Genomic DNA, 16,283 nt, shown 5'->3' with positions numbered 1-16,283 from the left:
CCCTATCAACTTGTAATTTTAATCCATTTATTTTTTTTACGGAAAGAATGCAAGTCTGTTCTAGGGCTTCTGGGTATCATTTCTTTCACAATAACTCTGATTCTGGGCTATGGTTTTTTGTTCTGTGTTCTGTAATTACTAAGATTTTACATACCAGTCTGCAGGAAGCCTTTCTAAAGTACCTCAAATAGAAAATTCCTAGACAAATACCTACAATTTCTGTAGAAGTTAAGGAATATAGTAGATATGAAAGGAAGAAAGTTGGTGCTGATTTTCTGCCAACTGAATTATTATAGTTGATACTTCGGTATCTGTTTTCTCAAATTGCTAATATTTAGTCATAGGCAGGCTTTAAAATTCTTGCTTTATGTTTATCTCTCATGATAAACCGTCTTCAATGCTAAATTTCCTTTAAGAAGTTTCCACCTAACTTTCTTTCGAGATAAAATATAGAGTGCAATGTCATATTATAATCAATTTTATATTGTCACCAGTAAACAAGAATGGGGAAAATTCTCTTCATGCATGTGTCCTGTAGTCCAGTAGAAGTTTGAGAAATTGAACTGTTCAAGGTAACTTAACTGTAGAGCACAATTCATAATTAATTCCCTGATGTTTCCCTAAGTTTCTGCAGTGTTGCGCAGTATTGCAATTTCAGTTACACAAGGAAGCTTAACTTACTTGTGACCTGATTCTATGTTTTTTATGTAGACAGTGTGAAGTCACTCTGATGGGATAGTTTAAAACATATTTGGAAAAACTAATGTTTAGAAAGATGAAGTATATAAGATGCAAAGAACATTGCTCTAAAAGGGTGGTAAGTATCGTACAGTATTGAGAGCAATAGTTATTGAATCACATGTAAAAACATGTCAACGTATTTTAGTTGGGAATATTCTGGAGGGTCAAAAGTACAGTAGTCAGATGACAAGAGATTGCTCTATCACTGAAAAGTGGCTGAACAGGTTATGTGCTTCTTAGTTTGTACCGTTGAGAAGGTAATATTTTTTGCTAATTTAAAAGATGCAAGCAAGATACATTTGTGTAACAGATGATAGTGTACAACAGTGGATATATTTTTATTGCTAAGTTACTTAATTGGAGTGCTCTTACTGCACATTTAGACTGAGGCAAAGCCTGCTTTAATGTACGGTCAAAGTAGGATCCCAAGTTTGCTTTGACAGGTATTTACCTTGTCAATGATGGCAACAATTATGATAGAAGAGTAGCATCTTCCAGTTCTGCATTGGGCCACTTACCACTTTGAAGAGGTATGTGTAGCATTAGTTTCTGATAAGTACATATATAACCATTCCAAGTGTAGAAATATCTGATAGAAGAATTTCAGCTACTAACGGAAAGATACAAATTATTAACAGTGTGTAAATAACTCTTCCACATAAAATCTGAAAATACTTTTGTGCTAGATTATTTGCTGGGGCTTCTAGAAGAGGAGAATGCTGAATGTTAAGTCCTCTTTGGTGCTATTTTTGTACTTTCCCAAGTTTTGATGTTTCTGAGCTAGCTTCATGCCAGAGAATTTAGTGGCTGCATACACACAAGTGCATGCACACACATGATTGTCTTACACTTGCATGTAAGAGACAGGAAGTTTTGTTCTCTGTCAGGCTGAGATATTTGATGTACTTAATTTACAATGATTATTAGGCTTGTTTACGTGCATGAATGGGTTTTGCAACATGGTGCTTTTTAGCTTTCAGGACTTATTGATTGTGCAATAGGTTAAAATATTTGAAGTGATAGGAAATTAAAAAATTGTGGTTAACTAAAATAATACGGGCCCTACCTGTAGTCTTACGTATTAAAATAAATTTTACATTTTTAGTATTTTAGAAAATGACAGTTTTGTGATGAAAACAGCTCTTCCTAATACAGGAGAAGCATTTTTATGGATAATTTGCAACATACTTGACTGCCAGGAAAAACTTTAAAAGTGGGATTTAATTCAAGAAATGAGTTTCAACTCATGTTGCATTTGTTCCTCCTCCTTCTCTTCCTGTGGGAGTATTCAGTATTTTGCCATGGCAAGGAACTGAGTTTAGGATATTGATGAGTGTATTTTACCCTATTAAAGTCGTATGCCTTATTMGCTCATCTCTTGGAAACAATACCTAAGTTGCCTGTCTTGTGAATGTTAAAAGGCACTGGGTTGACAATCTGAGGRAAAAAAAAATCCTAGGATTCTTAGAAATGGTCTTATGCATCTTTAAAAGAACAGATTTTTTTTATGGTACATGGAGAACAATCTCAATAAATTCGCTACTACTACACTAAGTAAATTGAGAAAACTTTACATTGTTATTTAAAAGTTTATATTATAAAGTCTTCTATATTTGAATAAAATTTATTGCATATGTCTCAGAAGAAAAAAATTAATTGCACATTGTGAACATAATAAATGACATTTATTGTTGAAGTTACTAATTTTTTTAAAAAAATACCATTCTATTCATATTGGACTCCCTTTCTTAACTGGAGTCCATCTACTGTAGAATTTGTTGCTACATTGCTGCCTTAGTTTATAATTATTGACTGAGCATCATTTCCAGAGAATAAAGTACATAATTAGTATATTAAAATATTAAAATATACTAAAAGTCACAAAGATAGTGATCTAAAGAAACCAAATAAACGAGGGAGTATAGGGTTATCTTGCAGATAGCTGCAGTGGTTACATTACTATTCTTGACTGTATTTTGTCATAATGCATGCTTAAAATTTTGATAAAGTGGTAAAGGCTTATGAAACAAGAAAGGAATTTGAAAATGGTCACATAATGAATCRTATGTGCGGCCAATATAAATTTACTAGACAGCATTTCTACTAAAATAATTTGAGACAGTTCTGTCTTATAAGTAAAGATATAGTAGATAAACAGATTGGAACTGCTGCTTCACAGTAGCTGTGAGTTTATTTTATTAACTCTGAGCTCAGTACTGTCACAGCTGTTAGTGTTACACATCAAATATGGCATTTTACAAGAACCTAATTTCTTACAGATCTGTATTATAACATATATTGAAATATTTGTGCGTATGCACATGTAGAATATATAATTTATTAATAGATTCTAATTAAAGAAATCCTTCCTTAGCCAGGAATTGAGTTTTTAAAAGTGCTTAACTCTAAAAAGGTATTTAAATCCCATTAGCAAGAATAGGATATCCAAAATTGAGCATATAAATGAGTGTTCTGCCTAACTGTGGCCTAAAGACTGAATTCCTATTGAAGTTAAAAAAATTTCTATTCACTCCAGGTTTGATGACACCTAAAAGCACCGTTGCTAATTAGGTATGTTTAAGGCTGTGTAGGAAACTTCTCTATGTGAAAATATTTTGAATGGCATGAACTGAATCTTAACAACCTGACTGAAAACCTGGAAAATGAAAGGGATTTTTAATTCTTTGGTAATTTCTGATCTCCCTACTGTTAATAAAAACATATAATTGCCATGAACTAATGTGAAATCAGGACAAAGTCTATGCCTATTACAATATATGACATTTAWTTTTGAAACTATTTAAATCATATTATCCTCTTTTTGTAGATCTTTGGCATATAGAGGAAGACTTTTAGGGGAGTTTGCCTTTAGTTACCCCATTYAGCACACACAGCAAGAATCCAGTTTCAAAAGATTTGGAAGCAGAATATACTTCATCGTACTGTTGATGCAATGGCAAAGAAAGAATAAAAAAAGAACAAAATAGTGTGGATTTAAACAGCACAAAAATGAACTTTTCGTATTCTATCAATTTCCTGTAGTTAGTGAAACTTTTACTAGACCTCTGAGTAATACGAAGTCTGCCCAGTATAAGTAAATGCCAGCTATAAAGGGCAGTGAGCCTTTGAGCCATGTACAGTTCTGAGAATGTTAATGCTCTTGTCAGTTGAATTGTGTTGTGTCTTGCTCGTTGATAAAGCTTTGCTATCTTCTATACAGCATAGCATATTTGTATATTTTAAAATCAATGACTTATTTCAGCCTTATTAGGCCACTTACATGACAAAAGAAGGCCTACTCCTTAGTAGCTTGGCACATTAAGTTATTGTGCTTTGCCAAAGGGGGCAAAGGTCTCCCTTAAGAAGCCAGCTTTTTCTGATTACAAAATCAAATGTGATTCACTGCCAATCTATCAGTATCCTTTTTAAAGTCATAATGATTCATAGAGAGTAACGCCTACATTTTATATCATGAGATAGTTTTACAATATTTCCAGTGCAACTTAGYGGCATGTTGTTTGTTTCTGACTTTGCTAAGTCACTCAGAAACAAAATGATCCAGATCTGACCTCTACTAATGCAGTTAGGTATATTGTAAATAGTGCTGTAGATCTTTGTCTTTACAAAACCTGTGGAAACTTATTCTGATTTTTCTTTTAGTAATCAGATGGTATCTTTCTTTTGGGATATCTGTGCTTCTGGGTTTTTTGTTCAATGGAATGAAGTAGCAATCACTTTCATTTTGAGGAGTGTGAGGTATTTTAAAAGACATTTTTGAATGAAAAGAATGCATGTCTTATGCAGCTGTCTTCCCTTATTCCATATTCTCAATTTCTATTACGTAAACTTTGAAYACAGCCTCTAATCAGTAATTCTTCTATATTCTGAAATACTTGTAGCATATCTGAGAAGCCTGTGGCAATTTTCAGCTTGTTTCTCATTTGCATTTATATTTACAATGGTTTATGTTGCTGGAAGGATATAAAATGCTGCTATTTTAAGTAAGAACAAAGCCATTTGCYATTTTGTGTGAATTCTACAGACATAGAATAAAAAATATCTAGCTCTATTTTTCCTTGAGCAGGCTATTTTTTCTGTTTTTACTAGCTTCTACCTGCTGAACATTGTAGTAGATTTTATGCACTGTGGTTTTAGTGATTACAGATTGCAGTTAGTTGCAGTTATAGGAATAGCAGGCATTTTGTGCTGATTTATGAGCTGCTCGCCTTTGATTTTTTCAAGTGCTTGGACTTCCATTGTTTCTCGAGTCCCTTCTGATGTTTTACTGTAGTACAGAGGATGTATAGGTTGACCACTCCTGCTTTTGGGGGGGCTTTTGGAAAGATCTCAGTGTCACTGTTCCCTGTAGCCCACTACTTTCAGAATGCTGCAGCCCTTGGGTTTCTCGGCCTTGTTCTTAGCCATGCAGTGCTCAGCGCTCCTCTGTGGTTTGCATCATGGTGATATGACAGAAACTTGTATCTGGTGGCAGTGGTTCAAGTTGTTCCTGGGAGTATCTGGCTTTTTTTGTCACACTTTTAACATTCCGCKTAGCCCCAACTTACTGCTTTTCTTTTTGCTGTCAGAGTTTTGGTCCTATGCTGGTTCTGCAGGTTAGTACAGCAATGGAAATGGAGACTTTCATAGCCTCATACCCTCAAACAGCCCCTTTGATTAACCCTTGAGATGTGTTTGTTGAAAGCACCCTATCACACTGGTRACACGTCCCTCCTTGCATAAAGATGTAACAACTATTTTTTTCTAGAGCCCTTAGACTTATTCTTATAAGGAATGTTTATTCCTGTTCCTTTAAAAGCAAGTGTGTTTTCTATGTTGCATCCTTTTTGGTATTGTCAGTTATCTTTCCTAATGGCCATGTCCTGTTTTGGGCCATGTTTGGCTGGCTTGGGAGCTGGGGCAGAGGAGCACCCAAGCAAATGTCATCTGTTGTCTGGATCTTGTGCTTGGAGTCTAAGCTGATGTTGGAAGTGATGGATCAGATCTGCTTTGTACTTTTTTCTTCACTAAATCATTAATTACCATGGAGCTGATTTTGATTCAACATTTGCTACAGGACACTAGGTARTTTCTTTGTTTCTACAGATAAATGAAGAAAAAAACCACACTTGTGTAATTTACCTTCTCATAAATTCTAGCTTTAGTTTAGATTTTTCTCATATTTGAAAAACTTCCCCAACTCTAGTTCTTTCATTCTGCAGTGAGCTCAGTTTTTATTCTTATAAATATTTTTCATAAATTCATACTTGATAAGAAAAATTGCAGCTTTACTGAGACAATAGTACCAGCAGAATTGTGCATGGTGTCCAAGTGCATGCAGAATTGTTTTCATTGCTGCTGTAGTGCACAGGTCTACAGGAGGAATGCTGAAGGTATGTTGAGTTTTCAAAGAAAAATGTTTGAGTTTACAAAAATTTGTCAAAACTCATTCCATCAGTTACCTAAAGTAAACCTATCTTTTTGCCACAATGATAGCTGCTTAACTTGTAATTTGCTTGCAAAAAGACTGCTTTCAATTACTATTTTAAGTCCTACAGGATTTAAATATATCGTGATTAAATATGGGGGGAGTGGGTGTGCACGCGCACATCTGTGCATTCACACATACATGTATGTGAATATATTATATTCACCATAAAATATACTGTGATTCAGTGCACAGTTCATCAGCATAAATTAATCAGTTTCTGCCCTTTCTGCCCTGAATTGTACCAGTGTTTTAACAGTGTGCATGGATAAAAAGAAAAAAATCTTTTTATCTTGGTAATCCAAGCATAACATTACAAAAATCTGTAACAGTATTTTTTTTTTTAAGCATTGCTTTATAGCTCTTCACTGTTATTTTGTTTTTCTTACTGCAGTTTGAAGCTTACTGAGTTTGGCAAAAAAAAATCCTTTATGATTTTTTTCAAATGTTGAATTGGAGTTTATCAGCCAACAGGGTCTTTTTGCTTGTTTGTTTGTTTAAGGACATCACTGATGGTGTCAGCCGAGTTCTTGGAAAGAGAGTTTTTTAGTTATGTTGTGCTCCCTCTGCTGACTCTGCAGCAACAGAACACAAAGTAGTACAGGTCCTATGTTACGGAGTGGTTTGTTATATTTAAATACCTTGAGACCTTCAGTAGTTGTTTTAATGTTTTAAATAGAATATGTCCAAGAGCTTTGCATTGTTTGCAATATAGAAAAAATGTATGTATTTTGGTTTGTACCAAAACAAATGACCTATGTTTTATGAAATTTTGCCCATAGATTAGATAAAGCCTGCTATATTGACAGATACTATCAATTAAAAATGTAGTAAGGGATTAAAGAAGGTAGCTCTTAAAGGGTCAAACTAAGATTAAAGTCCAGTTGAGCTCAGGCATAACCAGGAATATTAAAAATATTACTATCTCTACCAATCTTAGTAAAAGACAAAGACTAGGGAAAAAAAATTTTTTCACTGGACAGGTGGAGAATTGAAACAAAGACTCTAAATAATAGCTCATCTGGGGATTTTTAAGGAAAAAGTAGATGAAGAAAGACATTGCAATTTTCCCTAAATAACCAGAGGAACACTGAATAGAACAAAGGGCCACCCTTTTTCCCCCAGTCTTACTAGAATTGATGAACATCTACACCTTCTTGTAGCTTCAGTTAATTACTTTCTGAACACAGCATCAGGCCCTATCCTTCACACTAAAGGACCTGAAAACAGCACTGATGAAAATGTTGGCTTGAGGTCTTTATCCATTGCCAAATAAATAGAAATTCTATGTCAGAGGCAATGAAAGAACTGAGTTACTGAAAGGGGGATGTGATTGCTTTGTCACAAGACTGTCCTTTCTCTTTCAACAGTCCTTTGCAGCATTCCCTTCTAAAAGATTAATGAAACTCTTTAATTCATTGGATGTGATGTTGTCCTTTAGGGTAGATGTGTTTTGGCAGGGCATACATAAAAGGTTTCATTGCTCTTCTTGTGTGGATAAATAAATTAAATACATAGGGATATTTAGGTGACTTTCTACCATCTAAATTTTTCTTGAAAGCTRGGAATGGTTGTATGATCTTAACCAACTTATATCTGACATATTTCAGAGATGGTCTGAGCCTGCTTTAATTGAATTAAATGACAAAATCCCCATTAAGTTCTGGAGTGTTTGTGTATGAGCTTACTTGACAAAATATATCACGTTTGTACATGAGATTAAATTTGAACTGTTCCATGAAATATATTTTAATTTAAAAAAATCTACAATGTGTATCGTGTGTATAAACATGCACATTTTTTTTTTTTTTTTCCTGACTGTAGCTCATATTAGGCTATGATAATCTAGTTGCTTCATTAAATACCTCTAGGGTCATATTTTGGTAGTTTTTGTCTGGAAAGAGCATGTCTAGAATGCAGTACGACAGGCCTTTCAGGTTAACTGAGTGTAGGTAGTGTTTATGGCAAAGAGTAGCTTGTGATCCAAGATGTTTTTCATACCATGCTGATCTTTCATGTTATGTTTTATATATTTCCCTAATATAAAAAAAAGTGCACTGAAAGCTTTCTTAGGAATTTGACATCAATTCCATGTGTAAYTTTTACTGAATTAAATATCTTAATGGTATGATAGTTCTCACGATCAGTACCAAATTAGCTGCAAGCTGTTACTGTAGCTGGTAGTGAAAACAAACAAATATCAGATGCGTTCGTGTATCTTCTTTTACTTCCTTGTAACTAATACTTAGCAGTTGTTTATATGAGATTAAATGAATGTAAAGGCAATTCTTATAAAATCTAGATTTATATCACAGTTTTTAATTTTATCTGAAGTGTTCTCTATTCTGGTCTTTTTTATGATTAAATGTTAAAGCATATTCATTTGACATTTTGTGAATGACATCTCTGCTACTGTTCTATGTAGTCTTTTGCTGGCTGAGAATGAGTTTTGCACATGAACATTTATTTAGTCTATTTAAGCTATGCTTTTATTGCCAAGATCTCACATGAGCATCTATGAGTTTTATGAAAGAATTCTGGAGTAGTCTGCTGATTGGACTTACATTTTAGATATTGAATTTTGTTGGAAAAAGCCATGAGAAGATTGCAATTAAATTGTTTTCTTGCAGAGGGAAAAGTTGATATTCATCTTTTCACGGGGAGGAAAAAAGACRAAATATACAGCAACAATCAAATAAAATCATATGCAAATTAGAAATATTTTWAAATTAACTATTAAACATATGAATAGTTTGTACATGTTTCTATGGTGTAACAAAATTAGCACATTAATTTAGCAACTTTGAATTTACTGATGTATCTGATACATAGCTATTGATTGATATATCTGTATACCAAGTCACATTGCAATTTTTTTCAATGAGTGAGTCAGAAATAAAGTATGTAAGAAAATAATCCTTTCCCAGCTCTTTGCTCAGACTTTGTAGGAATTGCTAGAAATATAGTCCGCATAGTTGGGAAAGCACGGAATTTGCTTTATTATATATAGCAATGAGAAAAGACAAGATGAGGTAGAAGCCACACATTCTTCATTTCTCTCCCCATGGGCAAATACAAATAATATACGCACATCTTCCTGTCCTGTTTCGTGGAATTTGTTGGTGCTATTGTTGAAGAATATGTTACATCTCTCCGAAGAGATGTATTTTCCTTAACTATGCCTGAGAGTTAAAATGATTTTTAGCTGTGGCTAGATTAAATGCTCTGTGTTCATGGGTGCTACGTTGAGAGTAGAAGCTAAAGTTGATTTAGACTAATAGCATAGCCAAAGTTAACTGTATTCAGTGGAAGGAAAGCAATAAGAAGTGCACATGCAAACCTTGGTTTGAGTTATTCCTATCCATTTAAGGCATTTCAGTGTGCCAGACCCTTATATTTTAATAGAAGGTTATATGTGTGTGTGTGTCTGTGTATATGTAAAATGTGTGTGTGTGTGTAAGATATGTATATTTAATTGTATCTATACTGTACATACGCTATAAATTATATATACATATATACACACATATATCTATGTGTATATGTATATATAGACACATACACAATTGCTAAGTACCTCTATGGATGCCTTATACAATTATAATATAGACAACATAAGGAATTTTGAAAGCTAAAAGAATATGTTTTTCTAGTGGCATGATTTAACATAGCCTTTTTAGTTGCCTGAAAAACTGATATTACTGGTCATGCAATATTGACCTACGGAAGGGGTGCACTTTATAGGCTCTTGTTCAAGGAATTGTAAATGGTTGCTGATTCAAGTTTTTACTGCCTTAGAATAGAAATATGAGTAGCATAAAACGGAATTACTGTATGACCTGTTGTACCTGATGGGTGCATGCACAATTCCCTTCCATGCTTCTCTGCGCATAAATTGTTCTTCTCTTCAATATAATCTTGGTATTTTGTTTCCGTCTTCCTAGCACACAGAAAGCATGTGTGCTGCAAACAGATACACAGTAAAAAAAATGGTTAGAGTAAGGGAAAAGCAGCCTACATGAAACACAGTTCCTCAAATTAAGTGATTGTTAAATCGTTAAAATCACAGAAAATATTCTTTATTTTAATTTATATTTCTTCTTTTAAAACTTAATAAAAATCCCAAACTTCAAAGTTCAAGGCTATAAATACTTTTACAATGAAAATGCTTTGGCATTTTTGGTAGACTTTGAGGAAACAAGCTATGTRTACCAACTGTGAAATTAGACAGAAAATTCCTGCCAGGGAATTACTGTACCCTCTTAGCTTTTGGAGTTTGAGCCTAGCAAGCCAGATCCCTTATTTACCTGCTTATCCGAGTCTTTCTAAGCTGTACTRTGTCTGTATGGGGTGAATTTCACACGCACAGCGAATTACAGTGATTTTGAAGTTTTACAGAATTAACCCTAAGTTATACATAATCAGATTCTTCAAGCATCGCAGTTATTTACCGTATTATAAAGTGGTATATAGGCAACCATAAACTTGTCGTTTAGTTCATAGCAGTTTGAACGCTGAAGTTTTAAAAATTGACAATTTGGTAACCCCTCATGATTGTGCAAATATTTTTTAGAGCTTTTATGAATGATTCAGGGAGATTGTTTCACATCTGCCTTGTGTATAATACTAAACTTAAGTTCAATAACAAGTGATTAATTATATCTCTATTCAGTGAGCAACTTGAGCTTGCATTTGCTCAGGTCTCCCGCTATTCCTCTAGTGCTGTAGCAGTGTCTCTATGCAAGTGCAGCTGTTAGTATGAGTCTTGCCTTCTGATGACATGGTCACCTCTGGTTGTTTCTTGGTGGCAATAGTAATCTAGTGGGTGCACCTGGACATACGGAGTCTTACGGACTGCACAGGATGAACTTGGGCTATGTGCAGGTCARTACTGGTAGGCACCCTTTATTCGTAACAGGAAAGTCTGCTTTTGAAGGCAGCCTTGAGGCAGCTATCCCAATGCAATGTGGGCATATTATCAATGTCACTGTTTAAAGGGATTTAAGCCAATATTTAAATGTTAGATGCCTTTTTTTTTTTCTTTTCTTTTTTCTTTTTTAAGGTGGGTCTGGTTAAGTACAAGAATGAGCTCTTAAGAAAGGAAAAAGTACTATAAGATAGATAGACGATTTTTTTTTTCCTGTTGGGCTATTTTGTTGCCTTATTTGAAATCTGTTTAAGGAAGACAGGTCCAAGTACTGACAATCAGGGATTTGCACTTTACACTTAGAAAAACAGAATATTTGGAGGCTAATATTTAACACCAACAAGATACTTTGGCAACCTATAATGTACTTCCACAAGATAATTTTCACTTGTGCAAGTTGAATATGAATTCTGTTGTTTACTTGTAAGCAGGTCTTCCCTACCCAATGGCTGAAGCCTTTGGGGAGGTAGACAGCTGGCTAACCATTAGGCCAACTTACCTAACAGTTCCCTCTGGAACTGTGTTTTCATTGCAGGGCTCCACTTTATCTGGCATACGGGAGTAGCCAGCTTTGGCAGCACGAAGGGGCTGGGATTCCCCGTTAGGGCTGGGGGGCAACACGTGTGCAATGGAGCATACGGTGTGATAGCAGCACTTCTGTTCCCACTGCAGCAGCATTCAGCTTTTCTGACAGTTATTTTTCATAATACCTCCCTTTCTATCTGAAATTTAAGAATAAGAAACATATCCTGTACACACTGTTGTCAATGTTTAAGGTAAGCAAACTAAAGGGCTTTGCTATGAGCCCTAAAACAGGACAGAATGATGATGGCTTTCCTGAGGAAAGATTAAAAGAAGTACAACTATTTGTAACCTGTACTACCTTAGCACATTAGCATAGTTGATCGGGAGAGGTGGTCACCATTGTGCATATCTGTAGTCCAGTCAAAACAGAGAATCATCTCAAAATTATAGAGCATTCCATTATATTCATTTTGTTACAACAGTTTTGGCAGCATGCAGAGTAGTTTTAACTAGTTCAAAGTAAATCGAGTTAAAAAAGTTCCAATTATCTAAAGTGTAAAGGCTACGTACTTGATTGGGTCTCAAGTCCAAATTAAACAGCCAGAGTGACCAATCTATTTTAGTTTCATAACATCCATTCTTTTTTTTTTTTTTGATTAAAATATCCTTCTTATATATCATGGAAAATTAAAGATGGGCTTAAGTTATAAAACAAACCAAACTTTTTCATAGTTTAAATATGTTTAAATAACATTTTATGTCTAGATCTAAATTTAATCAGTTTGCTGAAGATTTCCACAGACTGAAGGTTTTGATTTGTTTCCTGTTTTCAAGATCTCCATAGATATATATGGTATTTGGAAATTCATAATAATAAATTTCCTTGAGCCTTGGATTTCAAACTCTGGGATAAAACTTTGGAGGTACCYGAATCACTGAAGATTTAAGATATTGCTGAACATGTGGATGAAAAAAAGTCAGGAAATACGACTGTTCAATATTAATATTAACCACAGTTTTCTCATAGTATAAAAATGTTAATAATTTTAGATACTTAGATCCTTGGACGAATAATGCTTAGAATTTGCAAATGTGAAAGATTAATTGCCAAAGATCTCTCATTCTGTTCATATACATGCTGTTGAGCAATACAATTAAAGTCAACGTAATCCATCTCTGTAAAAATTGGTAATAGGAGAGTTGTTTCCAGCTGTACTTTAATTTAGTATCATTGGTTGATTTTCTAGCATGTTTACTAGAATACATAAATGTTCTATAAAATACACTATTAAAGTGGAATTGTTTTTCATCTGGCCATTCATAATTATTTAGAACATTATTTTTTCCATGTATACWAATTATTCTGTAACAACAGTTATAACAACTGTACTGTTATTCTGTGAACCCATTAGTTATTTCTCTACTACCTTTTGAAGCATAGATCAAGCCAGTTCACCTTCGTTGTAGCATACCTGTGACGGCCATTCTTTCTAAGCACAGCTTGAGCTCAGGATGGCAGGGAATCTCATTTATGAYACACAACGTCAGAGCCTTCCTAGGAAGAACCTCAAAGCTGGGTGAACTGCTTGGTATTATTCATGCAGTGTTACTACACAGACTAATGCACTGATGTACTTTATGGTAATAAACTCAGACCAAATGATAGATGGGGCCTAAACTTTCTCTTAAAACCTACGCCTGGTGGAGCGTTTTCATCTCAACCCTTTGGACGTGAGACAGCCTTGGGCCTCAGCTCACAATTACTGTAACTAGTTTCTTCACAAATGTCTWTGTTTCTTTTTCTGTTTTCAGGGATTACAATGGTTGACACAGAAATGCCGTTTTGGCCAATTAATTTTGGAATTAGTCCAGTGGATCTGTCTGCAATGGATGATCATACACATTCCTTCGACATAAAGCCATTTACCACTGTTGACTTTTCAAGCATTTCTTCACCACACTATGAAGATATCCCTCTTGCAAGAACTGATCAGACAAGCATTGATTATAAATATGATATCAAGCTCCAGGACTGCCAGGGTATGCTTTTTATTTTTTTTAATATTTCTTTCATGTTTATATTTGCTTTATTCTTTGGGAAGTGCATCAGCAAAAGAAATTAAGAATTCAGGTGCCTAAATGTGGGTATCTTGTGCCATCAAAGATGTCCACAAGATATTCTAATAGGGCTGACACATGTGGCAGGCCTTCACCCTGCCAGAACAGCAGCTGGAGATTAGGCAGAATATCTTGAAGTATCTAAAAAGACATTAAACATCTTATTAGACATATAAATCCCATCCTTTGTTTCTGAAACCTCCAGTCTCCTMTCATGTAACTTGTGTGTAAAATGTCCTTTGAAGCTTTATTTAAAAGAATACAAAAAAAATCCCATGTGTTAAAAATGGGCCAGCATACACAGCACGTCAAGTAATTATATTTTATATTTTAAATACAATGTTTTATATTTTAGATATAATATTTGTATTTTATATTTTAAATTCCAGACTAGATACAAAACTGATGGAGTAGGAATATTGTCTACATCTGAGTCATGGCATTAGTATAACTTTTATCAACGTTCCCTGTACAGGCAAAACCTTAGAGTTTCATGGCTAGTATTATTTATATACATGTGCGTGCATGCGCATACACACACACAGATATATATGTGAAATGATCTGCTCTTAAATAAGTGTTACCCTGTTTCTGCTCATACTAGCAATGTCAGGTTGCTGTGTCTGGAACATTTTTTAAAAATCCAGTTATCAGCCTATTTTGATCTGATATCACTTTTGTTTGAAGTAATCTATTCAGAAGTTCTTTCAGGCAATTCTTACTGAGGAAAATGTGGTATTTAATTTTAGCAGTACAGAGAAGCAGGTGTTGTGTTCCACTGCGTTACTTATGGAATGAATTAAAACATATTTTTACAGGGAATGCTTTATTTTTACTTTGTTAAGTTAGAAATGTCCATAACACTGTAATAGTAAGCTAGAGAGTCCAGTAGAATCTAGATAGGCTAAATCCTCTTGGTCTTCACTCAGATAATTTTCCACTTTCTTTTTTTCCCTAGTTTCCTTTTCTCCTTTTTTTTTTTTTTTTTTTTTTTTTTTTTTTTTTAAAATTTTTTTTTTTTTTTTTTCCTTTTTCCTAGAAAAGTAAATTTCTTAGTTATTAAGGTGAAGCTAGTTTGGAAAAAGAAATATTCACCTTATTATAATACTACCTGTGTTTTCTCATTCTGTTGATCTATTGGATAATTGGATTTTTTTTAGACCAGATTAGCCACTCCAATCCATTCCCTGTAGGTAATTCAGGTAATATAATCTCACTAGATAGTGAATAAAGGAATAAGGTCTTTGGAGCATGATGTATACATAAATACGTATATTTAATTATACATCAAGTTCATCATTTATATCTCCTCTGTACGCAGGTGCAATCAAAATGGAGCCCCCCTCCCCACCCTATTTTTCAGAAAAAGTTCAGTTGTATAATAAACCTCATGAGGAGTCTTCCAACTCCCTTATGGCCATTGAATGCCGTGTGTGTGGGGACAAAGCCTCTGGATTTCATTATGGTGTGCATGCATGTGAAGGTTGTAAGGTAGGTTGCCACAAGTGTATTTTCTCTGAAGTAAGATTTGATCCTATTTCCACCTAAAGAATCACTTTGTTAAATAAGATCTATGCTTTATAAAAAATAGTTCTAAATTTTTAAGCACTCACATGTAGTGTATATACTTTATAGTCTRGGAAATGGGAGTCTTAAAAGCTAATTGTTTTTATTATTTGTGCTATCGCTCTATTTTAATTTTTTTATGCATTTCTCTTTCTTTGGTCATTATTTAATTATATTCCACTCTGCTATCCTTGAGGTCATCTGTACAATTTGAATTGATATAAGGCAGCAAAAGCAGGCTCATGCCCAATTCCAAAGACGAAAACTCTGAGCAATTTAATGTTCAGGCTTGATTATTTTGATTGATTAGAATTTACCCAGTTTTCATATCTCTAGGTGACTACAGCAAAGTCTAACAACATTAAAGAATGAGGCTTTTCACTTTAAAACTCCACTGACTTCTGACGTCAACGATATTTAGTGTTTGTAACACTAAAGGACAAAGGAATGATATAGAAATAAGCCATATTCAGGAATGAGAAAAGAAATGCCAGAGTGCTTTGGGAAACATAAGTTAAAAGCTAATATTTACATGTTATAAATTCACAGAGTTCAAAGAAAAAATATTACATAGAGTTTTAAGTTTCCTAAAGTGAAATTCATAGTCTTTTCTATTTGATATCTTGAGAAAAATAATAGTAAAGACCCAATCTGAGATTTAACCAGAATTTGTAGCACTGAATTATGAATATGCATAAAGCGATAGGTGTGCTCTTGATTACTTGCATCACAGTGAATTATACAAACAAGTGTCAGCATTGTGCTTTTAACTTTGAGAAAGATTAGTTGTTACAATGAACAAACTATGATAAAGTTGGATAAATTTAATTACTTATGAATGCTCTAAGAAAGCATCTTTTAAACTGTAAAAAGACAGAATTGGGAATTTCTAAAATGACCCATGATTTTCTCTCCTGATAA

General features: G+C 34.1%; 1 protein-coding gene across 3 annotated transcripts in view; it reads left to right on the top strand.

Moving 5' to 3' along the window:
- The window catches only part of PPARG (peroxisome proliferator activated receptor gamma), a 58,663-nt gene that overhangs the window by 20,579 nt on the left and 21,801 nt on the right, over nt 1-16,283 (top strand). For all 3 annotated transcript variants that reach the window (XM_085302441.1, XM_085302442.1, XM_085302443.1), the window contains exons 2-3: nt 13,491-13,718; nt 15,118-15,287. In XM_085302441.1, the coding sequence (XP_085158567.1) occupies nt 13,491-13,718; nt 15,118-15,287 (398 nt within the window). The remainder of the gene's footprint in view (nt 1-13,490; nt 13,719-15,117; nt 15,288-16,283) is intronic.

Source organism: Rhea americana, unplaced genomic scaffold (genome assembly GCF_003343005.1).
Source record: "Rhea americana isolate MKP2758 unplaced genomic scaffold, rheAme1 scaffold_19, whole genome shotgun sequence".
NCBI classification, from domain to species: domain Eukaryota; kingdom Metazoa; phylum Chordata; class Aves; order Rheiformes; family Rheidae; genus Rhea; species Rhea americana.
The sequence above is the reverse complement of the archived record's forward strand: the minus strand, read 5'-3'. Positions and strand labels throughout refer to the sequence as shown.